The sequence below is a fragment of the Marmota flaviventris genome, chromosome 3 (assembly GCF_047511675.1).
Source record: "Marmota flaviventris isolate mMarFla1 chromosome 3, mMarFla1.hap1, whole genome shotgun sequence".
Classification (NCBI taxonomy): Eukaryota; Metazoa; Chordata; class Mammalia; order Rodentia; family Sciuridae; genus Marmota; species Marmota flaviventris.
In genome coordinates this window covers 165395961-165422240 of record NC_092500.1, presented here as the reverse complement: position 1 = coordinate 165422240, position 26280 = coordinate 165395961, and the positions used below count along the sequence as shown (strand labels likewise).

The following is a 26280-nucleotide window of genomic DNA, read 5'->3' as shown; positions in this document are numbered from 1 at the left end:
AACCCACATCAGAAAAACCAGGCCCACAAGCTCATCAGTCTCACCAGACTAACACCCTCACCTGAAACCCATAAAAGGAGAAGCACCCCAATCCTAGTTAATGATAGCACACACACACACCCATGATCAGATCATGCAGCGAACTCAGCATGAGGTCAACATGAAATCCCAACTCTGTCTCTGGGACTTCAGCTCAGCTGTCTCCTGCCTGACATGACCAATTTTGAATTGCCTGCCCTCTGGGTCCTGGTGTAGAATAAGTTCTTTGCCCCCAACATCTCTGCACCCTGAACAACTTCATCTGGTTTCTAATCTTCTCTGACCATGCAATGACTTCTTATTTCTTGCTTTCTCCCATTGCTTCAGTGCAGCCTCCTGAAGCTCTATGGCTGCTGTATAACCCTTTTGAGTCTTTCTATAATCTATATGTCATTGTGAAAATGTGATGTACGACTTGAGTGTTCCAGCTATAATAATTAAGATTGGAATAAAAGAACCTGTGATTGCTGGGCTTATGGCTACCAAGTGACCTTTGAGTACTCGGTGAATAACAACCAATGAAAGTAATATAGCTTGTGAATTTATTGTTATTCAAAAATTCTGAGATTGTGGAAAGACACAAATGTGTCTAGTCTATGTTAATGTCTTAACTCACTCACATCCACCTCTCCTGGAGTTTATATTTCCTATCAGGGTACTTCGATTGTTAATTAACCATTTCTAGGATAGCAATTTAAAATAACACATAGAGGCGGGCATGGTGGCACACGCCTGTAATTCCAGCAACTCAGGAGACTGAGGCAGATATCACAAATTCAAGGCCAACTTCAGCAATTTAGTAGATGCTAAGCAAGTTAGTGAGAACCTGTCTCAAAAAAAAAAAAAAAAAAAAAAAAAAAAAAAATTAAAAGAGCTAGGCATGTTGCTTAGTAATTAAGTGCCCCTGGTACTAAATAAAATAACACATGGAAAGCAGGACTCAGAGGCACTCATCTGTGATCCTAGCTACTTGGGAGGTTGAGGCAGGAGGATCACAAGTTCAAGGCCAGTTTCAGTGATTTAGCCAGACCCTGTCTCAAAATAAAAAGGGTTGGGGGTGTAACTCAATGATAGAGCACCTCTAGGTTCAATCCTTAGTACCACAAACAAACACACAACTTTGCATGTGGTAGTGAGCCTATAATCCCAGATGCTTAGGAGAGCGAGGCAGGAGGAGGCTTGAGCTCAATAGTTCTAGATCAGCCTGGACAACCCAGTGAGACTTCATCTCAACAAAACCAACAACAACAAAAAATAGCAGGACTGGATTATAGCTCTGTGGTAGAGCATTTGCCTAGCAAGTGTGGGGCACTGGGTTTGATTCTCAGCACCACATGCAAATAAATAAAATAAAGGTCCATCAACAGGTAAAAAATATATTTTTTAAAATTAGCACACACTGCCAGGCATAGTGGCACACACCTGTAATCCCAGCAATTCAGGAAACTGAGGCAGGAGGATTGCAAGTTCAAGGCTAATCTCAGCAATTTAGCAAGACCCTGTTTCAAAAAATAGGGCTGGGATTGTGGCTCTGCGGTACAGCCCTTTCCTAGGATGTGAGAGGCCCTGGGTTTGATCCTAAGCACCACATAAAAATAAATAAATAAAATAAAGATATTGTGTCCAACTACAACTAAAAAAATAAATATTTATAAATAAATAAATAAGGCCTAGGGATATAACTCAGGAGTAAAGCACCACTAGGTTCCATCCTCAGTATTGGAGAAAAACAAACAAAAAGCACTATCTCACCACAGACACACTAAGAGATAAATATGTGAGGTAATAGGTATGTAAATTAGCTTACTTTAATCATTCTATAATGTAAAAATATATCAAACATTACATTGCACCCCATAAATACATGAAATTGTTGTTTGCCAATTAAAAGAAAACAGCACACACATACCACACTAAGATAAAGTATTTTGAGTTAAGTTACAGGTACTACAATTTTTTAAACTCAAAAAAGTCATAACACCAAATTCTGTCATCTGACTCTGCCTAGGTGAAGAGGACCTATAACTATATACAATCTTGACTTTCCTAGGCAGTTATAATTTCAAATATTCTGACCCTTTGCCCTTGTATGTATTTTGTTTGTGCATTCTGATTGATGGTGATTGTTATTATTCAGAAAATAGGATCACTAAAGCCATAGTACTATTGAGGGTATAAAACTATATTACCTCTTCAGTCTAGAAACTACAGGAAGAATTTTATTTAACTGGACCTATGTCTGTGGTACCTCTGGGTTCCTGGCAAGGGTAAATATAAATCCTCCCAGGAGGAATATACTCTTAGCCAGGCTACCAAAGCTCCAACATTCTGGAGGCAAGAAGTCCAATAGATATGAACTCATGAGAAAAAAATAAATAACAAAACATATCAGGCTCAGTAATAAGTCGAAAAACAAAATATTAAAAATGGGCAAAAGATACCAATGAATCTTTCACTAAAGAAGGTATATAAATTGGTAATGGGCACATTATCATTATTCATCACAGAAACACAAAACCACAATAAAATATCATTTCATAACCACTAAAATGGCCATTGCAAGAAAAATAGATAATGACTATTGTTGGGGGGCCACCATGAACAAGAGCTCAGCACACCTCTTTTTTAAAAATATTTTTTTAGTTGTAGATGGACACAATATCTTTATTTATTTTTATGTGGTGCTGAGGATCAAACCCAGTGCCTCACACGTGCAAAGCAAGCGCTCTACCACTGAGCTACAGCCCCAGCCCCTAAGCACACCTCTTTAAGTTCAGGAGGTACTGAAATGGCACTGCACCTGCTGTGATGCATGTGGACTTCCTCTGTTCAGCAAGAGAGGTGCAGCTTTGGGAGTGGGCATCACCCAATGGGACTGGGCTACACCCCCCCTGAAACCCAATCTCTTGCCTTATATGGGTGGAACTTTCTCAAATGTCTTCCCCTCAATAAATAGGATGTTTTCAGGTGAGCCCTCTCTCTCTTTTTTGCCTGCCTCTCTTGCCTCCCTTGTGGGAGCTGGGGCAGAGGAGCCATCACTGAACCCCAAGAAAAAGGTACTTTCTGTGTCTGTGTGATTATTTAGCACCAGCCAATTCACCTGGAGTGACCCTGGCTGATTTGCATGTCATGGGAGGGGGTGCCTGAACAGGGATGGGGTCATTCCAGAGTGAATTTTAAGAATTAGTGGGCTTGGTCTTCTCTCCGGTAGTTAATTAATTGTGCTTAGATTCTCAGAGAATTGTGGATTAGTTGGTGGAAAGTAAGAGATATTAGAAGAAAGTGAGTGATGTTAAACTCATAATATGTGGGGAATTTTTTGTCTTTAGAAAAATTTTATTTTGCAATTGTAAAGACCATAATTGGGCATGGAGAATAGGGAATTAGAGAATTGGAGGTCCCACTGAGACTATTAAGATAATTGATGAAACAAATGTTGCTGAGTTCAGTACCTCCTTACTCAAGGCTTAAAGAGGTGTGTTTAGCTCTTGTTCATGGTGGCCCTGACAGACTATGATGGCTAATTTTCTTCCTTTATTTATTTTTATTTTTTGGTACTGGAGGTTGAACCCAGGAGCCCTTAACTTCTGAGCCACTCCCCCAGACCTTTTTTTAAAAAATATTTTTTAGTTTTAGGTGGACACAACATCTTTAATTTTTTTTTATTTTTACATGTTGCTAAGAGTCGAACCCAGTGCCTCACGCATGCTACGCGAGCGCGCTACCACTTGAACCACATCCCCAGCTCCCCAGACCTTTTTAAAAAATATTTTATTTAGAAACAGGGTGTCATTAAGTTGCTTAAGGCCGCACTAAATTTGCTGAGGTTAGCTTTGAACTCCTGATCTTCCTGCCTCCACCTCCCAAGTGACTGGGATTATAGGTGTGCATCACTGCATCCAGCTGATGGCTAATTTTCTATGTCACTTTGGTATTACAGGATGCCCAGATATCTGGTCAGACATTCTGAGTGTCCCTGGAGGTTTGATGATATTAACATTTAAATTGACAGGCTGAATAAGGCAGATTGCCTTCCCTAATGGGTTGGGCCTCATCTGATCAGTTGAAGGCCAGAATAAACCAAAAGATCTGACTCTCCTCCAATTAACAAAGACTTCCTCTTGCCTGATGGCCTTCAAACTGAGATATCAGCTTTTTCCTGCCTTCGGATTCAAACTGAAACATCCGCTTTTCCTGAATCTGCAACCTGTCAGCCTTTGGACTGGAAATGCAACTTTGGCTCTCCTGGTTCTCAGTCCAGCTTGAACTTGAACTGGGTCTCCACTTTTTCATCCTGATTAATACCCAGAGAACTGAAAGAGAGAATGATCCTCTTCTGAGAACAGTTATGTTCAGTACTATGGATTAATACGATGGTTCGTAAGTGGTCCGTCTCAATCAAAACTAGTGTTAAAATTTTATTGCCAGTGTGGCAGTTTTGTGAGGTCTTCAGGAGGTGATTTAGGCAGGAGGCATGTCTCTCATGAATGAATGAATGTCTCTCAAGAGGCTGGGTTAGTTATCAATGGAATGGATTGGTTTTCGTGAGCAAGCTGTTATAAAGCAAGCCAAGAACCTCCCCTTGGTATCTCTCACACATGTACCTGCTCCCACTTTCTGCCAGGAGCCCCTTATCAAAAGTTGAACAAATACTGGTGCCATGCTCTTGGACATCCAGAACTGTAATCCAAAATATACCTCTTTTCTTTATGAATTACCCAGTCTCAGATATTTTGTTATTGCAACAGAAAACAAGCAAGACACTTAAAAATGTGTATGGGCCAGAAAAAGGCAATGGATGCTGCCTCAGTTTGTTTTCTGTCACTATAAAAGAATATCATAAAGGGGTGGGGATATAGCTCATTTGCCTAGCATATGTGAGTCTCTGGGTTCAATTTCTAGTGCTGAATTAAAAAAAAAAAAAAGATAAACAGATAAGTTTTCCACAGGCTGGGTAATTTATAAAGAAAATAAATTTCTCACAGTTCTGGAGGCAAGAAGTCCAAAATTGAAGGGCGACATCTGGTGAAGGTTTCCTCCTTTGTACAACATGGCAGAGCCAACATGGCAAGAGAGGGTGAGGGCAAGAGAAAACAGCCTTCACTCTCATATCCTTATTATCTCTTAAAGGTCCCACCTCCCAATACCATCAGAGAGGGAATTAAATTTCAATGTGAGTTTTGGAGAGGACATTCATAGCACAACAAAGGTAGACTCAGAAGTTGTTCATTTTTGAGGAGGCCACTTCAGTGATCAACACTATCAAATATCTGTGTATGGCGGGCAGTCTAGAAGGTCTACCTGAGTGGCTGGAGCATCCACTGTGATAAAAGGTACATCCTTTTCACAAAGTTGAAAGACAAAGATTATTTTCAAGGGTCACAATGGGGTGGCCAGAGACAACTAATTGAACTGGGACAGAAACACTGGAACCTAAAAGACTGTGAGCACAGGTAAGCCTGTAGCTCCAAGTGGGAGTCAGAGGTTGGGTGGACTCAATTGCCTTGCCCTGTGCATTTTGGCCTCCCTTGCCAAGAGACAAATGGTTCAACTTTTATCAGGAGTCCCAAACCCGGTATGCAGTGGAAGCTTGTGCATCTGGAACGCAGAGTCCGTTGCTTGGTGCTCATGAGTGTGCTGCCATGACCGGGACAGCAATGAATCCGGGCAGCAGAGGTAGCAATCTGGGAGGTGCAACACAGCTTCCACCTTGATTCCAATTCATCTCATCAGAGAATGTACCCTTATCACGGGCACCTACATGAGTGAGTCACATGGTTCTATCAACAGTATGATTTGTTTACATGGTTCATGGCCTTAACAAGAGAAATCTTTAATCTGTCAGTCTGTAGTTTTCCAAATGGCAGACCAAATAGGTAGGCCATTGTCAACAGCCTAAGAATCAGTGAAACTAGTCAGGGTTCATCAGGAGTACTGGCCAGAGCTATGAGAACAGCTTTCGTTGTGCCATCTGAGTGGAGTGACCACATCCACCTCCAATGCACACAGCTGGAGCTGACACCAAATAGCCCCAGCAGCCTGTGGCTGCTGCTGGTTTCAGCTTAGCCAAACATCTGTAAAGAAAGGCCTGGCATTTAGGCGGGCCTCTGCAAACTGGAAAACTCACTGAGCTGGTGGCTTTGCTTTAGGCTGTAGAGCAAAGAATAAACTGCCCCCAAAGGAATAGGTGCCTTTTTTTTTTTTTTTTACATCCATCTGAAATGCCAATAGGGCCAGGCCAGAGTGCTGGAATGTACCATTTCTGACAGGAGAGGCTGTTTGGCTCCTCTCCCGTTGCTAGTTGTTAAATTTAATCTACCCCAAAATGGGAGGCCAGTCACAGGTTGCAATGGGTACATATTGTGACATACTTTCTCAGGTGTTCAGTTTTTTATTTGTTCTAATTAGTTATACATGATGGTAGAATGCATTTTGACACATCATACATAAATGGAGCATAACATCTCATTCTTCTGGTTGTACATAATGTAGAATTACACTGGTTGTATAATCATAATATGCATATAAGGTAATAATGTCTGATTCATTCTACTATCTTTCCTCCCCTCCCTTCGCTCCCCTCTAATGCAAAGTACCTCTATTTTCCCCTAGCCACCCCACATTGTGAATTAGCATCTGCATATTAGAGAAAACATTGGGCCTTTATATTTTTTGTGATAGGCTTATTTCACTTAGCATGATATTCTCCAGCTCTATCCATTTACCTGCAAATGCCATAAATTCATTCTTCTTTAAGGCTGATTAATATTCCATTGTGCATATATACCACATTTTATTTATCCATTCATCTGTTGAGGGTATCTGTGTTGGTTCCATAGTTTAGGTATTGTGAGGTGTTCAGTTTTGATGAAAACCCAGTAGCAAGCTAGGAACTGCTTTTCAAAAGGAGCATACTTACTTCTTAGCCACATCAAGGAGGTAACAAATTCAACACCCCTATAGGGGCACTTCAGGTGGACACTGCCTCTCTTGGACACATGTTCCAAACAGGAAAATGAACAACCAAACATGTTTAGCTCAAAGTCACTAGGATTCTGGGGTCCTGAAGATAAGAGCACATCTCTATATGCTGCAATTCCTGATTGGTATAACTCCCTTTGGTGTTTATGAGCACACAGCACATTTGTGTATAACGCCAGTGCCAACTGTACACTCACCAGGGGAAACCATGAAGACAGTACATTAAACTGGTGCAAAGGTTTACCCACAAGGTCAGCCTGATCCTTTCTTCTCCCTAGAGAGTAATGGGCATTCTTTCCCTAGGAGGAATCTAGGAGACTGTCCAGTCATATCAACTTTCTCACTTGCATGTTTGTGCAGAAATGTAAAAATTCTTGAGCACACACAACTTTCCCATGTAATCTTCGAGCCTGTGTTCTTTCAACCAACATTTACTTGATATCTGTTATGTGCCAGAAAGTATTTTAAGCACTGGGGGAAAAGTCATGCACAAAACCATCTCTACTCTATAGCTTGTGTTCTAGATGAAATACCAGATTAAAAAAAGGAAACAAGGGCTGGGGATGTGGCTCAAGCGGTAGCGCGCTCGCCTGGCATGTGTGCGGCCTGGGTTCGATCCTCAGCACCACATACAAACAAAGATGTTGTGTCCGCCAAATACTAAAAAATAAATTTAAAAAAAAAAGGAAACAATAAGTCAAATGATGACAAATGCTATTGAGAAGAAGAAAGCAAGAAAAGAGGCATAAGGATCATCAGGGTTGGGAGTTTGCTGATTTATGAAAGGTGGTCAGGGAGTCTGAAAGAACTGAAGGAATTCAAGAAACAAGATACCTGGGGAAAGTGGGTTCTAGGTAGTGGGAAAAAGAATGCAAAAGTCCCAAACATGGAGCCTGCCTGCTGTGTGACACAAACAGCATAGGTTTGGGTGGCTGGAGTGGGATGACTCAGGAGGTCACAGAGGTCATAGGAGGATCCTATGCCATTTTCTAAATTGAACAGACTTTGGCTTAATAAAAGAAACATATCTGTCTTAAATATTTTAACCTAACACACATAAAAAGGACATTCAATGGTGCAGGGACAAGTCTTTTTCTCTAAGAAATAGGCATGCTGGTTGGCATTCTATGGAATCTACAATGCACTGCTAAGATCGCCAATTTTGGTTTCTCTAAAAATGCATTGAGAAGTCAAAGCATTAGAGATCTTGTGAAGCAATCTGAGTGCAGAATGACCCCAGATGTTCATGATGTCCTTCCTATATTTATATTCATATTGCCTAAACTGAATGCAACAGTATTTTCAGTGACTCATGTTTGTTGAGTTTCCAAAGTATTTACCCTAGTTTCCATAGAACTAAGAACTCTTTCAGATGGGCAGTGGAGCATGCCTGTAATCCCAGCAGATTAGGAGGCTGAGACAGGAGAATTGCGAGTTCAAAGCCAGCCTCAGCAACTGCGATGCACTAGCAACTCAGTGAGACCCTGTCTCTAAATAAACTACAAAATAGGGCTGGGGATGTGGCTCAGTGGTCGAGTGCCCCTAAGTTCAATCCTTGGTACCAAAGAACTAAGAACTCTTTCTTTTAGCACTCATATTTCATCAGTTATATACTTACTTAAAATTAGGTACTTATCATATTTCTGACAGAAATGACTTTCTTTTAGCTCTCAGTTTTATCAGTTTATATAATGACTTAGTTAAATTATGTAATTACAAGAGTAAATATGACTACCCAAAACAAGTTTGGGAAACACCACCATGGGTTGCTGGGTGTCCTTAGCACACTAGTCCTGCTGATAAATGGGTGTCCTCAGCACATCAGTCCTGCTGATGAAGGTTAGACAGCCACCCAGAGACGGGTGAGCACAAGGCAGGTTGAGCATTTTTTTAAGGTTCATATAGTTTAAAAATTGAATCTTGATTATACATGTAAGTTTACAAATGCATTATTAATGGGCATGTAAATAGGTGCAAACACTCTGGAGGGCAAAATCTGTCAAAAGCCTTAAAAGTGTCAGAGTTTGACTCAGCAAAGATGTTTTGTTTTGTTTTGAGACAGGGTCTTGCTGTGTTTTTCAGCAGGTTGGTCTGGAACTTGGCTCAAATGATCCTCCTGCTTCAATCTCCCGAGTACCTGAGACTACAGGTGCATACCACCACTCCCGGGTAGTAAAGCTATTTTTAATAAAGAACCTTAGGAAAATAGTTGACAACGTCAGCAACAATTTAGCAAGGTTTTTATCACGTCATTTTTTAAAAAACAGTGAAAAATTAGAAAAATCTAAATATCCAGAAACTGAGGAATGATTGCTTAGGCAAATTTTTGTAGTCCAAAGATAAGCTTCTAATTTAGGTACTGAGGTTGTACAACATAAGAGACATTTCCAGAAGAAGTCATGTGAAAAATATTGTGCAAATGTTTGTGAGTCACTCTGAGTGTGGTGGGTCTAGCTATGGGGGCTGCTTTCCTTTGGAAGGCAGCACAACAGGGCCACATTCCAGCTTTGGACTGGTGCCTCAACTGCAGAGGATACGGTAGGCACAACTCACCATCCTCTAGGCTCCTTCTCCTTTATAAATGTCAACCTAGACTTCAGGGGCTAGAAAGCAAAATACTAACATTTCCCTAAATCCCTTGCAGTAGAGTTCTGGATGTGAATTAGTTTCTACCAATTGAGATTGGAAGATGGAAGAAAGTCAAGTCACGACCATTTTCCTACAGCTTTTGGCTGTTTTCTATTGTCAAAACTTTGGACTGAACTTGACTCTTCTCTAACACCCACAACTAATCTATCAGCAGATCAAGCTGGCTCAACCTTCAAAATAAGTATCTAGAGCTGGGCCCTGTGGCTCACACCTGTGATTCCAGTGATTTGGGAGGCTGAGTCAGGAGACTGCAAGTTAGAGGTCAGACTGGGTGACTTAATGAGACCCTGTCTAAAAAAAAAAAAAATTTTTTTTTTGAAATGCTGGGAATATAGCCCAGTGATAGAGTGTTTGCCTAGTATGTGTGAGGCAACCCCAGTTTAAAAAACAAAAACAAAAAAAACTAGAATCCAATCACTTCCTACACATCCACTACTACCCTCTACTACCATCTACTACCTTTATCCAAGCCACTACCATCTGTTGTTTGGCTGATTATATTGGCCTGGGATCTGCAGCCTGCTCTGCCCTTGCTTGAACACATCACTCCCTGGAAACTTAGATAAAGGAGTTTGCCACGACTCCCTATTTAAAAATGAAGACAAAGTCCTTACAGTGGAATAAAGGCACCCCTCCCCTGCTGCTCCCCTCTTACTCCTTCAGCTCCAAACCAGTCTCCATCAAGCTTTCCCTCTGCCCAGAACATTCTCCCGGCTCCCTCCTGATCCTTCTGCATCCTCTCTGGGATCAGACCTTCTCAGTGAGGCCTGCTCTAATTATTGTCATATGCCTGCCACTCCCCTGCCCTCTCCCTACACACACTCTTTTTAAGAGACAGGTCTTGCTACGTTGCCCACACTAGCACTAAACTTTTGTACCATAACTAGGAAATAAGTCTTCTTACCTTTAACAGCCTAGGGTTGAGGGCTCAATTCAGCTGGACCATGTGGTGGGTCTGATTAAAGTATGCTATCTTTCATCCTTCCAGCTAACTCACATATATCTGAAACACGATGCTCAGTGACATGAAAGAACTGCATATTTTTGACTGAGTTGGAGCACATGATAAAATAGCATATAATTTACATTGTATATAATACACAAAATTTGGAATCTGAAAGAATATGGACTAAAAAGTTAAAACTGGTTTATTTAGCAGAATAAAAAGTGACTGAATATTAAAAATTCTACCTAGATATAATCTTTTGATTTTATTACACTATTTTTTTAATATTTATTTTTATTATTTTGTTTGTGGTACTGGGAATGATAAAGCCCAGGGGTGTTTTACCATTGAACTAGATTCCCAGCCTTTTTTATTTTGAGACAGGGTCTAAGATGCTGAGGCTAGTCTTAAACTTGTGATCCTTCTGCCTCAGCTTCCCAGGTACCTGGGGTTACAAGTATATGCCACAATGCTGTGCTACAATTTTTTTTTTTTTTAATATTGAGTCTTGCTAAGTTGCTGAGGTTCGAACTTGTGATCCTCCTGGCTCAGCCTCCCAATCTATCTACAATACTTTTTAAAACATGGTGGCAACTATTATAGATTAGCTACCTGACACTTTGTTTTTCCCTTCTAACAAAATCCCATCTCACAGGCCACAGTATAGAAGGAAATAAACTGGTCTACTCTTTTTCCTTTGCCAGTGCCTGGTCCCAGGGCAGATATATAGCTCAGCACTATGAAGACTTGGGCAAATCTATGGGGCTTCTAAAACTACCCTCTATGAGCAGAGCGATGGCAAAGATCCCTGACTGCTGCCCATTGCTTACTGCTTTGCTTTTTGGTTTGGATATGGTTTCCTCCAAGAGTTCAAGTGGTAGAAGAATGGTCCCTGGTGACAGCAACCAAAAAATGGACCTATACAGTTTTGGACACTGTCATTTTAAGAAATAATGTTGAGAGTTGAAGTAACCATTCTGTAACACTGAGGACGGCAGAGCAAATGGTTCCAGGAAAATCCTGAAGACGTTTTGGCTGCCACTGAACTCTGGAACCACCTATCTCCAGAACTTGTTTGCTACATGATGAACATCCTTGTGGCTGAAGTCTCTGTCAATCTAGTTTCCTGTTGCTTGTGCTGGTGACATATCCTGTTAAGGCATTTATCTGTCTGGCACCAATATAGTTCATATACTTCATCTTCACGCTACCATAAAAACAACATTATAAAAAGAACCATTATCTCATTCTTTTGGAAAATTAAAAACAAAAACAACTAGGTTTAGGGAAGAATAAGTGACTTTTTCTCCTCAGGGTTACTGATAAGAATTGGATCCCTATCTAAGCCTAAACTCTAAAGCCCAAACTGTCACTTGCTCATGTAGTTAAAGAAATGAGCAAACCTAAGGTTCCCCTGCTGTTTCTAACAAAATATACACGCAGATGCAGGTAGTAATAAATTTGCATCCATTTGCACCCATATATGAATTTGACTTTGGGCTTTTCTCCCATTATTTGCACATATTTGGTGGTAGAAATGTGTGCTTCTGAGACAGCCAAGAAAGCAGACTTGCCTTGTCTTTTTCTACACAGCTTTCTTTTTTTTTCCTCCCCCAGTATTAGGGATTAAACTCAGCAGTGCTCCAACAGTGAGCTGTATCCCCAACCCTTTATTTTTGGGACAGGGAGTCGTCAGGTTGTCCCGGCTGACTTGCGATCCTCCTGCCTCAGCCTCCAGAGTTGCTGGGATCACAGTCCGCGCCACTGCTCCCAGCTTCTCCACACTTTTATTGATGAGATCTAATGTGTGCAATAGGGATCTAGATACAGGCTGTAAGGACTTTTGAAGAGTCCCAAGCTTCAATCCCCAAGAGATGGCAAAATGAACATGGAGGCGGCACGTGCTCTTCCTCAAGCTTTCTTGAAGAACCAAAGACTGCAAATTACCAAACATCTAATGACACAGGACCCTTGGATTAGTGTCCCTCACCCCCAACCCCCACCCCCCCCCCAAAAAAAAAAAAGCAGAAGAGTATTTTTGAACTAAATAAACAGAGAGGGCTGGGGATGTGGCTCAAGTGGTATCGCACTCGCCGGGCATGTGCGAGGCGCTGGGTTCAATCCTCAGCACCACATACAAATAAAATAAAGATGTTATGTCCACCGAAAACTAAAAAATAAATATTAAAAAAATTCTCTCTCTCTCTCTCTTTAAAAAAAAGAAAGAAAAGAAAGAACAGAGAAAGGGGATTATAACAGAGACCCAAAGGCAGTGCCTCAGTTATTGAAAAACTCAAAAAGGGTCTGGGGATATAGCTCAGTTGGTAGAGTGCTTGCCTCCCATGGATGGGTTCAATCCCCAGCACCACACACACACACACACACACACAAAGAACAAAGGGCTGGAGCCCAGAGCTAATCAAAGCTCAGTGCAGTATGGAGCAAGACTTCTATGGCACATACTTCAAGGAACTCTTTCTACTCCAGTTCTCTATAATGAGCAAAGAGCAGAACACTACTGACAGAACTAACACAAGCTACCAGCTCCAGAAAGGGCAATGTGGTCACTAAATATTCAATCCCCTCACAGCTCCTGGCTGGACAGCTTGAGAGGCTTTGTAGGAAAAGCCCAGCTATGCTGGATAAATAACAGCAGAAGCAGAAAAATGAGATTAAAGGAGGAAGCATCCAAAAGCTACAGGGCAACCTGGCAGTGCAGAGATAGTTCTCACCGGGACTGGGGTCCATTCCTCTTGCAGGGGCAACATACTGAAAAGAGCAGGCTGTGTTGTCAGCCTGCAGTCACCTGGCACTGCTGTGCCACTTTGTTCTAACCTGCAAACATCTCAGTCCTATCCAGGGTGGAAGGAGAATCTACACAGACCAGAAATGACCTGGAGAAGGAACAAGATCATAGATCCACAAGCTCAACAAGAGCATGACAGCTGAGACTGGAATCCATGCTGAACAGGAAATCTTTTGATGGCAGGGAGGCAAAGGGGAACTCAAAACACAGATTTTGAAGTGAAAGGTCACCTGTCAAGTCTCAATCTCTAACCTTGGTCTTAGAAAGGGTTTATTTTTTAACACTATTTGACGTGGTGTGGTGATGATTCACTGTGAGTGGCCATGATTTTGGTGGTTATTTTTTAAATTTTTTTTGGTACTGGGGAACTTTACCACTGAGCTACATATCTAACTCTTTTAATTTACTTTTGAGACAGTGTCTTGCTAAGTTGCATAGGCTGACCTCAAACTTGTGATCTTCCTGCTTCAGCCTTCAGAGTAGCTAGGATCATAGGTATGCACCACCACAACTAGCTTCCAGGTTTCCTTTGAGAAAATGTTTTAATGAAAGCTGGAGGAGTACTGACTACTGACTGTAGGGGTGCAGAGAGTGAGTTTGGGCCCCATTTTAACAAAAGACCTTTGCAGAGTGCCAAAAGGGGTCTCTGATTTTTTTCAACAGTTTACAGCTAGTAACTCACACAGAAAGCATTTATGAGACACAGAACAGACTTGAACATTTGGAGCATCAGAACCAGGGTGGGGTGGGATGAAATGCAGAGGAAAAATCAAGGAGAGCTGGGGATGTGGCTCACTGACAGAGTGCTTGTCTAGCATGCACAAGGCCCACAAAAATGAAAGGAAGGAAGGAAGGACGGACAGATGGATGGATGGACAAAAGTGGAGACATGAACAGCTCTAGTAACTTCTTTTGAGACTCCTGGGATGTACATTTTGTTTGAAAATACTCAGGCAAAGGAAAGGGAAGCTAAGATTTATTGAGTGCCTACAGGTATACACATCTGCCTTGTGCAAGGAGTTTTCATCCACAATATTCCATATGATCCTCACACCAACCCTGTGAGGTAGGTATTATCCCCATTTTTGTCAGATGAGGAATATGAGGCTCAGAAAGGTTAGGTAGTTTGTCCAAGGACACAGAACTTGGAACCAACAAGCTGGGACTAAGCACTAAAGTCTCAGACTCCATCCCTGCTCTCTCCTACCTGTCTCCTATGAGGAAGGAGGGAGCAGAAGCCCAATCTGCAGCCCTTCCACTTCTTGTCCCTGTAGCTCCACAGGCCCCCAAGAGGAGCCTCCATTTTCCCATGGACCACTCCACCTCAAGAGGATGCAGTTGGTTGAGTAGATTAAGACATAAATATAAAAATAAATAGCAGGGACTAGTCTCCAGTAGCAAGAGGTGCCATCCGATTTCACGCTGTGGGAAGGTCACTGTGCCATTCACAGCTGCTGGGGGAAGGAGCTGTGCAGGCCCTGGTGGAGAGAAAACTAGGATGGCTGCCAAAGGCTGGAGTGGGTGGGCTAAACGGGCCCGTTCTGGGTCGCCCAGATTGGAGAACAAAACGTCTGGAGCAGGCAGCAGCCGTGGGCACAGTCACTATCCTCCTCCATCTGCTCATTTTACCGGTGTTTATGATCCAAGAGGGATTCAAAATCGGGGGAACATACAAGTTTGTGCTTCACATGTCCCAGGACTGTCATGTCTCCTGTCCTGCTGTCTCCGAGGCCAACAGACACCAGTTCCTGCAACCGACAGAGACAGTGATTCAGAATCATCCCATGCCCCAGCCCTCAGTCTGTGAATCTCATGAGATATGCTCAAGAAACCCCCTCCCTCTCTCAGCACTACCCAGCCCATCCAGAGCCTCTCCATGGCCCTATGGGTCTCGCACCTGCAGGAAAGAGCAGGTGGTTCCCATTGTCACGTCTAGAGTCACCTTGCCCAGGAGGAGCTGCACCTTCCCTGACTTGCGGATGAGTAGCTTGCCAACCTGGCCCTCTGTCAGGTCAGCCAAGGTACAAGTGTTCTCTGCCAGCCTGGCTTCCTATGGAGAGAGGCAAGGGATGGAAACTAGGCAAGGAGTTCGTTACTTTACCTTTTGTGAATGAACCCCCATTTCATCCCCCACAGAGGCCTGGGCAGCAGGGGTCAGAATAAGCTTCCCAAAGAGGCCCCTTCTTCTGCGGCTATCTGCCACAGGTTATAAAACAAAACCTACCACAAACAAATGGACAAAATACTGATAACTGCTGAAGCTGAACAATGGTACATAGGAGTTTACATTCTCTTGTTTGTCTGTTTTTAAATTATTCATTACAAAAAGTGAGCACACACATGTACCTGGGTTGAAAGCCCAGGCCCTGAACCCCTTGCAGATGCTGAAGACAAATGCCTACCATTCTTTTTCAACTCGGACGGCACGCCTGTGCTTCCCTCCACAGGTCAGCTTCCATTCCTGGTGCTCCCACCCTGCAATTTCCCCAGAACTCACTCCTGAGCATACCCGGTCTTTTTCCTGTTTTATGACCACCATCTGTCCATCCTCGCCCTGCACCTCCGTCTTGACAGGCTTGATATCCTGAGTGGGCGGCTGGCCAGGGAGTGTGTCTGGCAGCTGGAGGAACAGCAGCTCCTCATCCTTGGTAAGGCTCAGCTCCCTGAGCAGCTCTGCTACAGACACGTCTTTTGAGAGGCCTGGAGTCTTCCTGGCTGCTCTGAGAGGAGGCTTCACCTTAGTCTCCTCCTCCTCATCTTGTGGCTCCTCTTTTACTGCCCAGGGTAAGACAAAGGAAGGGACATCAAGCTGTTTCCCTCTATGCCATCTCACTGTTCCCAGTCCTTCACCCCCATCTGTTCCACTGTCACTCAGCCAGGAAGCTGGAGGGAGACACTGCTTTTGGAGAGGGGAAAGAAACAGCACATTCAAGAGGTGTGTGACTTCTCTAAAAAGTGATACCTGAGGCTCTCATCCACCCTCCTTGTCAATACATAAACCTTCAGAAAGGGACAAACTGTCTTTGTTCAGCTCCTGTATTTCAGAACTGGAATGGGAAAGGAATGGCTCAGGAGCAGAAGTCTTGAAGGCTTATCTGAGGAATTCCTGGAATCTCCAGGGAAAAGGGAAGTTAACTGACAGGATACCTTTCACAGCAGGTACATCCACCTCCATGTCCTCCTCCTTGGGACCAGCCAGACAGGGCTTAACATCTGGCTCTTCATTTTCTTCCTTGAAAAGCCACCCCGAGTGAGCCAGGGGCAGCTGCACAGGCATGTTTCGCATATCGTTTTTCAGCCCAGGGTCATCAATGAACTACCAAAGAAGAGATGGGGTCACATAGCTTGACAGCACTTGTACCTGGATCATAGTCCATTTTAGTCCCCTTCTAACCAAAGGTTCCTGCCGCTCACCAGGATCTCAGGACATTAGTGAGCTCTTTTTCCCTCGGAGCCCCCCACCCCATCTCCAAGTACCTACATCATCCTTCTCCAGCATGCGCAGGATCTGCTTGGTTTCTTCATCCGTCTCCCTTTTCTCTTTCTTGATGTTGATGATATGAGAGGGTCCCATGTCAGACACATCCACCGTCTTATCCCAGCTCCCTGTGGGAAATCACCCTGTTCACTAGGAATAAGGAACTCTGTCACTCTTGCCCTTCTCTCGGGCAGTTGGAACTGAAATCCACGACTTAGCTCTTTGTACCTTTTTTCTTCATCATTTCTGCAGGGCCCTGCTCAAAGATAGAGTGGGACTGGATCACTTCTGGGCGGCCCCGTCCCCGTCCATGCCCCTCACGTTGGCGATCCCTATCCCGTTCACGCTTCTCCTTCTTCACAGCTACTTCTTCCTTAGGCCTGGAAAAAAAGAACAGATAAAGGGAAATCACTTACTCATTCTGCCTCAGAAAACTGGCCCTACTCTCCCATCTCACTTCATCTAACTGAGCAGAAAGTTTATGAGCCAATAAGTACACCATGAAAAACAGAACCCAATCCTAGGTCTGGCACTTTTATCACTTCCTTGATGAGGCAGGGGCCTTGCAGTTTGCTCAACTTTACCTTCCTGTCCAAAAACATGGAAGGCTGGAATGTGAAGAAACACAAAGTGTACTACATCTTTGTTTACTTACTATTTTTTAGTGGTACCAGCGATTAAACCCAGGGGTGCTCTACCACTGAGCTATATCCCCAGCCTTTTCTATTTTCAAAATTTTGAGACATGGTCTTGCTAAGTTGCCAGGGCTGGCCTTAAACTTGTGGTCTTCACATCTTAGCATCCCAAGCTGTTGGAATTACAGGCATGTGCCATCATGCCCAGCAGTTTGAATCTTAAATGTCCTATGAAGTTGGGTTCTCAAGGATTACTCCCCAGTTGGGTGCTTTTGGGAAGTGGTAGAAACTGGGAGTTGGGGCCTAGCAACAGGTCTTCAGGTCACTGGGGGTAAGCTCTTAAAGAGGATACTGGAACCCTGGATTCTTTCCTCTTTCTCTCCTTTTGTTTTTTGCATCCAGGCCATGAGGTGAGAAGCTCTGTTCTGCCTCACCCTGCCATCATGTGCTGCTTTGCCACAGGCCCAAAAGCAATGGGGCCAACTGATCATGGATGTAAGAATTATGAGCCAAAATAAATCTTTTCCAAGTTGAATTACTTCACTTACTTGTTATAGTAATGGAAAACTGACTAATACACAGTATCTCAGGCCATCAGTAGTTTTTGTTTCCGTTTTTATTTCCTCATGTTTTATTGGTGCATTATAGCTGTACATATTGATGAGATTTATTGTTACATATTCATCCATGCACATAATAATTTGGCCAATATCACTCCGTACCACTTTGTTCCTTCCTCCTTATCTCCCATCATTTGGTCCCTTTCCTTTACTGATCTCCCTTTGATTTTTAAGAGGAAACCCATTCCACTTTTGTTTTCCTTTTTCCTCTCCAGCTTCTGAATATGAGAGAAAATATACAATCCTTAACTTTCTCAGTTTGACTTGTTTTGCTTAACATGATTGATGGTCTCGAGTTCCTTCGATTTTTCACATCAGTATTTTTTAAAAGCTTGCACTTAAAAATCACCTGGGAGTCAGAGATGAAAACCACTACAGAAAAGAACCCCAAGACAAGAATTCAAGTTTCTGAGCCACACACCTAGGTCACTCCCCAAAGCCCCAAATTCAGAGCAAGTATGTAAGGGGCAAGTATTCAGCAGACCTAGCTACTTACTCTTCCTTGATCTTCCGACTGATGATATTTGGGGTGAAGGTTTTCTGAAAGTAAAATACAGGAGTCACTGATTTGGTAAATTCTGACCTCAAAGTACAGAGGAATATAAAAATTCCCAATGGGCATCTTCTATGGGCCAAGACCACCATGGCTCTCTTCTGCACATTCCATACTAGTAAGAGTTTTTAGAGACAGGCATGTGTTTGAAAAGAAGACCATCATGCTGTAGAGGTAGTGGAGTTAGAGAGAAGAGAGGGGTGTCCAAAACCTTAAAATCTCAGCTTCTCTCCTCAGAAAGAAGAGACTCCCAGATTTCCAAAAACCTAAAGAACCTATCTCATCTCACTTCTGTCTAATAACTGCTACAGACCAGTCACTATCACGGGGAAACAGTTTCTAGAGCAAGGCTTCAGTAGAGAGGACAAAAGACCTGCCAGCACTCACAACAGGTTGACACAAACAGACTGTCACCAGAATTTTCCAAGGCAATGTTAAATCTTTAAGAAATTGGCTACTTTATGCTTCTGAAACTTGTTCTCCCCTTTCAGGGCTACTTTTTACATCCACGGTCATATACATAATGTCTGCCATGGGATTTTTAAAGATGTCCAAAACACACTAAAATAAGCGCTGCTCAAACTGCTTTTTGAACATCTTGAGCTAACTAGAATCTCTGCTCTTCAATTACATCTCAACATCTTGCGCCCTGTACCTAGACCTGAAATAGGTGCCCTAGCATTTGAAAAGGAGTAGGCATAAGTCTGGGGACAAGATTCACGAGGCCGAACATCACTGTTGGGGACAGAGTAGGTCCTATCGACACGAGTTGAATCCCAGGGGCCTGGAATAGTTAGTTGGGTAGTTGAATTTCTTTAGAAATCAGCCATCAGGTACCTTCTTGACTCCCCCGAGGGTGAGGTCCCTGGAGCGGATGGAGGGAAGGCGGCCCGGCGTGAGCGGGGGCGCAGGTCGCCGCCCGACAAGCCCCCGGGCCCCAGAGAGGAGGGGTCGCGGCCCTCCGGGAGCGCTGGACTCGCCCGCAGCGTTTCCTTCAGACATGTTGCCTGGGAGAGAATGGGTAACGAAGTCACTTGAAGGGACCGACACGCGGATCCTGGGCGGAACCCCACCCACGTGGCCTTCCGCCCCTTCCCCTTTAGGGCGTAGCTGCTGCGGCATCTCAGCTCCTCCCCCTCCCACGTGGCGAGGCTCCCCCGACCACCCCGCCTAGAGCCTTTGGCTCACCCCGCCCTCTCCCCAGGCCCCAAGCGGGGACGCACCCGGACTGCTGCTGCACACCACGCGTCACGATTTCACCTACGACGCGACCCGCCACCAAACTGCAATCTCCGCACAGGGCGGAAGTCTGCGTGGCAGAGCCCGGGCGCCGCCATCTTGGCGCGAGGCGGAAGTGACGTTGGAGGGCGGGGCCGGGCCATAGTATTTATTAGGCGGCGCCTCGGTGCCCCTCCGCCTTCTCTTCCCGGTTCTTCCCGGAGTCGGGAAAAGCTGGGTTGAGAGGGCGAAAAAGGATGAGGGGTCAGGTCTGGGATATCCTACGGTACGGCCCTCGGGGGGCTTGGTCCGGGGCGGTGGCAGAGTGGCTGATCTCTGGGTTGGGGTCCTTGGTGGTGGCTACACTGCAAAGTGGGGAGTCGCCGTGGCGGAGTCTCTGGGAGCTTTGGGTCGCGGCAGGGGATGGAGCTAGGGGCGCGGGGCAGAGAGCGAGACCCGGAGTCAGAATTGGGGAGCCCAGGGCCAGGCTGAGCATGGGCAGCGGGCTCTTCATGGTGACCTTGGAGTGGTCACTGTGTCTGTGGTCAAAGAGCTCTCCCTGGCTGGGGGTTCCATTCCCAGATCCTTTGGGGTCCTGGGGTGAGGCTGTGGGGGCATCCCAGGACCTGCTATAGCAGACCCGGGTGCCTAATCACACCTGCCCCTGTGCTTGCGACTGTGCAGACTGTCGTGTGCTCCCTTAACTCAAAGCCTGGAGGGAATCTGAAAACGAAGTTTGCTCTACTGCTGGAGGGACAGATTCAAAGAACTTTTATTGTGACTCCATTACGTAGAATTTGAGGAAAGGGAACCATTTCTTCTAGAATTCCATATAGACTACTGCTAGTCAACTTCACAAAACTCATTGTACCCCAATTTTATATCCTTTTTCAGATAGTGTTGCTGCTTCCAATGACAAATTGTAATTCTCAGGTGGTCGTATCATGACAACCTATTTCCCGTTTGGTCATTTAAGTCATTTCCCGTTGTAAACACAGCTTAGTGAACATCTGGTATATTCAAAAAATTTTTTTCTACTTTTGAATTATATCCCTAGGACAGATTTCCAGACCCAGGAGTAACTGCCCAAAAGATGTATCTTAAAAAAAAACAACAACAACAACAACAACTTTGAGATCATTGTAGATAAACATGCAGTAATAAATAATGTAGAGAGGTTTCAAGTCTGTTTCCTTGGTTCCCCCAATAGTAATATTTTGCAAAACTCTACTACAATATCACAACCAGAATATTGACATTTTTACAGTCAAGATACAAGACATTTTCATCACAAGGATCTCTGGTTGCCCTTTTAGATCCACACCTCCCTCAGCTCTGCTCCTCCCACCACTAATCTGTTCATTTCTATAACTTTGTTATTTCAAAAGTGTTCTAGAAATGGAATCATACACTATATGACTTCTTGGGATTGCTTTTATCATTATTCCGTGGAAATCATCAAAGTTACTTCTCGTATCAATGTTCTCTTTTATTGCTGAATATCCATGATTTGTTTAACCATTCATACTTTGAAGGACCTCTGAGTTATTTCCAAGTTTAAGGCTACTGTGAATAAAGTTACTGTGAACAAACATGTACAGGTTTATGTGTAAACAGATGCTTTAATTTCTCTGGAATGATTGTCCATGCATGCAATTGTGTTGTATGGTTGTATGCTTAGTTTTAAGAGGAACTGACAAACTGTTTTCCCAGTGGCTATGTCATTTTGAATATGCACATTTTATGGTTCTTCATCCATGTGGCTAAATTGATTTCAAAAAGTGCTATGCTAAAATGCAATTTCTAGTTATATACATATAGTTATTTACATGTATACACACACATAGATCTATGAATATATATACTACATAAGAATATAAATATAGATACTGTCCCATCCTTTCAAGCATTGGCTCTTAAATTTTAAACTTTTTTGCCAATTTAATAATAATATTTTGTTGATTTCTTTTATAAAAATATTTTCTAGTTGTTGATGGACACAATCTCTTTATTCATTTATCTTTATGTGGCCCTGAGGATCTAACCCAGTGCCTCACCCATGCTAGGGAAGTACCCTACCACTGAGCCACAACCCCAGCCCTATTTTGTTGATTTCTAACCAGACCTTTTTAAACTTCTTGTCTCCATATTGGTTTTGGCTTTTTGTTTGGTGGTTAGTTTTGGGTACCTGGGATTGAACCCATGGGCGTTTAATCACTGAGCCACTCCCACCCCTTATTATTTTCTATTTTGAGACAGGGTCTCCCTAGGTTGCTGAGGCTGGCCTTGAATTTGGGATCTTCCTAACTCAGTTTCTGAAGTCACTGGGATTACAGGCATGTGCTACCACACTCTGCTGCATATTGGTATTTGGATAATCAAACCAAAGCAAACCCAAACCCTTCTTATTCCTTACAGAGCTATACCCAGCAGCCCTTAGCTTCTAATGGCAGCACTAAGTGATTGCTTCAGTTTCATTCCTTGGGCTGTGAAATATACCAGCCTTTCAGCAACTTCTAATTTTTTGTTTGGTTTTCTCACACACAAAAAAATATTCATCATAGAAAAAAATGGTAATATTTTAAAAAATGAAAATTAAAATAATTATTTCATCAACATATATTTGAAGTTATTTTTCTTTGTGTTTAGATTTTTTAAATTAAGGTATTTTACATACATACTATAATCTGCTTTTTAAAAAAAATTTTTTCAGTTATAGATGTACACATATATTTATTTATTTTTTATGTGGTGCTGAGGATTGAACCCAGTTCCTCAAACGTGTTAAGTAAGTGCTGTACCACTGAGCCACATCCCCAGCCCTATAATCTGCTTTTTAAAAAAATAAATAAATAAGGGGCTGGGGATGTGGCTCAAGCGGTAGTGCGCTCGCCTGGCATGCGTGCAGCCCGGGTTCAATCCTCAGCACCATATACAAAGATATTGTGTCCGCTGAAAACTAAAAATAAATATTAAAAAATTTCTCTCTCTCTCTCTCTCTCTCTCTCTCTCTCTCTCCCTCCCTCCCTCCCTCCCTCCCTCCTCTTAAAAAAAAAAAGGGGGGGGGCTGGGGATGTGTCTCAAGCGGTAGTGGGCTCACCTGGCATGCGTGCGGCCCGGGTTCTATCCTCAGCACCACATACAAACAAAGATGTTGTGTCCGCCAATAACTAAAAAATAAACATTAAAATTCTCTCTCACTCTGTCTTTAAAAAAAAAAAAATAGGGAAAGAACACATGTAATTTATAAGCACTGGTGTCTTAGACTTCAGCTGTTTTCTCTTAATAATATACTATAAATATTTTTCTGCTTTATTAAATATTTTTCTAAATTTTTACTTTAATGGCTAAATACTACTTCACATTGTTGTCTTGCATTAAAATTTTTTGAATCAATTTGATTCTTGCAATATTTGTGGACTTTTCACAGCATTTTTTACCCCTAAAAAAACAAGAGGAGAGACTTCAGTCAGGCCTTCTACCTTTGAGATTTTATGGGTTACTTCCTATCAGTGATTATTATAATTTTCTTTCAAGAACTGTTTCTCCCCTTCCCTCCAATCAAGTTAATATGATTTCAACACCATTCTGCTTTCATTCTTTACTTGTTCCCACACCTCTCTCTTCATTTTCTCCTGAGTTCATTCTTTTTCTTTTTCTTCTTTTTCTTCCTGGCCTGAAAAGAAACCTGAAAACTATTATTAGCTGAACCCCATGTAATGGATGTGATTCTGTCAAAACCCTGTTCCTGTGAATTCTCTATGGGCATTGGAAATGTGAATGAATAAGGAATTGTTTTGAATACGTATCAGTACAATAAAAGGAATGTGTGGCATGAGAACACTACCCAAGTTCAAGCTATTACATGTCCCTATATGTAATTTACCCTAATTTATTTGCTTCACTTTGCAGGCCATTCATTTGCTGGTTCCTCCTCATTGCCTAACCTCTAAACATTGGAGACCTTTCAGAGTCAGTCCTTGGAATTTTCCTATTTTTTTCCCCCTATACTTACCCTATCGCCATGGTTCAGTTCATCTGCTTCAAAGTGGATACTGTGTACCCATGACTCCTCACTGTAGGTCTCCAGCTGACAGTTCAGTCTCTGAACCCCAAATGACTGCCTGTCCCACACCACCACTTGGATGTCTGCTAGGCATCTCAGACCCGGATCCACATCTAAACTTGTGATCTTTCTCCTCCTTCTACTCCTCCAGAGAGATCCCCATCTCAGTAAATGGCAACTGCATCCCTCTAGTTGTTCAGGTCAAGAATCTTGCAATTTTTCTTGATTCCTTTCCTTCTCTCATGCTCCACACTTACCATGTGAGCTTTTCCAGATTTAGGCAGAATCTTCCCACTTCTTACTGCACCCACCATCATTATTGGTTGCTGTAGTTTTTATAACAGCCTCTTGCTTGGCCTCCTTCCAGATGGGCCTCCATAGTCTAGTCTTAACACAGTACTGTTGACACATTTCACATCAGGTCACACCTCTGCTTAAACTCCCCAATGGATGCCTATTACAGATTATAAACCAGAGATTTAGCTGGGCACAGTGATGCCCGCCTGTGAGTCCAGCTACTTAGGAAGCTGAGGCTGGAGGATCACAATTTCAGAGCCAGTCTCAGTAATTTAGCAAGACTCTGTCTCAAAATAAAAAATGAAAAGGACTAGGGATGTAGCACAGTGGTAAAGCACCCCTGGGTTCAATCCCCAGTAACAAACAAACAAACACCACAGAGGCTTGCTGGGTGTGGTGGTACACACCTATAATCCCAGATACTCAGGAGGTTCAGGCAGAAGGATCTCAAGTTTGAGGTCAGCTCAGCAATGTAGTGAGTTGCTGTCTCAAAAAAAAAGAATGGGGGTGTAGTTCAGTGGTAGAGTGCATACTTAATATGCACAAGTCCTAGTACTACAAAATGAAAAACAACAACAAAGAAAACACAGAGACTTTAAGATGGTCTTTGAGGCCCTGCATAACCTGACCCTCCACCACCCTCTTTCTGGTGTCCACAAGACCCTGCACAAGATCCTCATTCACTGTTCCAGATGCACTGGGCCCCAGCTGTTGATGAAACACATCTGGCATGCTTCTGCTTCAGGGCCTCTGTATCTGCTGTCTGGAATGCTCTTCCCTGCAGAATTCTGCATGACTCCTCCCCTCCATTCAGTCAGGGTTTTTATTCCCAAATTACCTTTACAAAGAGGCCTTCTGTGATGGCCCTTTTTAAAATAACTCTCTCCCTAATGACTGAATTTTCCCTAAAGCATTCATCACTACCTAATACACCATAGTTTATTTGTTTATTAATTTGTCTATTTTCCTCCTACCAGAAAGAAAACCTTATAAGAGGAGGAATTTGGGGGTTTGGAGGTGTCCATCTCCTTCCTCCCTCTGCCCGAAACAGAGTCTGATACATAGAAAGAAGTCATTAATTTTTTTTTTAATGGATGAATGAATTTCAGTTTGTGGTGACCAAATGGCAAATCTGGATGTGGATTAGAAAAATAAGAGTGGATTGCTTCCAGAAGATAATTCAGCATTGGCACCGTTCATATAGAAGCCATTTGGCCTTCTGCTGTAGCTCCAGAGGTAGAGCACTTACCTGGCATGAGCAAGTCCTCAGGTTCGATCCCCAGCACCACACACACACAAATAATAGTAAAAGAAATAAAAGCCGTTTTGAGTTGTGTTTTCATATGTCTTCTCTATAGGCTCTGCTTTAGTCAGTTTTTTTTTTTTTTTTTTTGTTGTTGTTGTTTTGTTTTGTTTTTTTACCACTGTGACCAAAAGAAATGACAAGAACAATATGGAGGAGGAAAAGTTATTTGGTGTGCATGGTTTCAAATGTCTCAGTCCATAAACGGTCAACTCCATTTCTCTGGGCCTAAGATGAGGCCAAACATCATGACAGCAGGGTGTGGCAGAGGAAAGTGGCTCAGGACATGGCAAGAAAGAAGAGAGAAAGTTTGGCTCAGCAGGGAAAAGTATAAACCCACGAAAGAATCGCACCCCCAATGACCCACCTCCTCCAGCCACACCCTGCCTGCCTACAGTCACCACCCAGTGAATCCCTATCCGTAAATTAATCCACTGGTGAGGTTACGACTCTCATGAGCTGATCATTTCACCTCTGAACGTTCTTGCATTGCTTACACGGGGACTTTTGGGGACATCTCTTATCTAAACATAACAGGCTCTTTTTAAAAAATATTTTTATTAGTTGTTGATGATTTTTTTAAAATTTATTTGTAGGTGGTGCTGAGAATCAAACTTAGGGTGTCACACATGCTAGGCAGGTGCTTTACCACTGAGCCACAACCCCAGCCCCCATAACAGGCTCTTTTA

The 26280-nt window shown here is 43.0% G+C and overlaps 1 protein-coding gene across 2 annotated transcripts; it reads right to left on the bottom strand.

Moving 5' to 3' along the window:
- Nucleotides 1–14380: 14380 nt before the first annotated feature.
- Polr3d (RNA polymerase III subunit D) lies at nt 14381–20046 on the bottom strand. Of its 2 annotated transcripts, none has more exons than XM_027927210.2 (9): nt 19931–20046; nt 19545–19714; nt 18651–18694; nt 17128–17279; nt 16903–17027; nt 16569–16737; nt 15931–16196; nt 15319–15471; nt 14381–15169 (listed from the first exon to the last, which is right to left on the bottom strand). In XM_027927210.2, exons 2-9 carry the CDS (start codon nt 19707–19709, stop codon nt 15047–15049), a joined length of 1197 nt encoding a protein of 398 aa, XP_027783011.1. In that variant the 5' UTR covers nt 19710–19714; nt 19931–20046; the 3' UTR covers nt 14381–15046. The 2 variants fall into 2 exon arrangements, with proteins under 2 accessions (XP_027783011.1, XP_027783012.1); XM_027927211.2 differs by having other exon boundaries at nt 15364–15471.
- Nucleotides 20047–26280: the final 6234 nt, after the last annotated feature.

Coding starts and splice junctions, on each gene's coding strand:
- Polr3d (XM_027927210.2), bottom strand. CDS start 19,709: ATGTCTGAAGGAAACGCTGCGGGCGAGTCCAGCGCTCCCGGAGGGCCG. Junction 17,028..17,127: donor AGAAATGATGAAGAAAAAAG/GTACAAAGAGCT, acceptor GATTTCCCACAG/GGAGCTGGGATAAGACGGTG. Junction 15,472..15,930: donor TAAAACAGGAAAAAGACCGG/GTATGCTCAGGA, acceptor CTCTCTCCATAG/GAAGCCAGGCTGGCAGAGAA.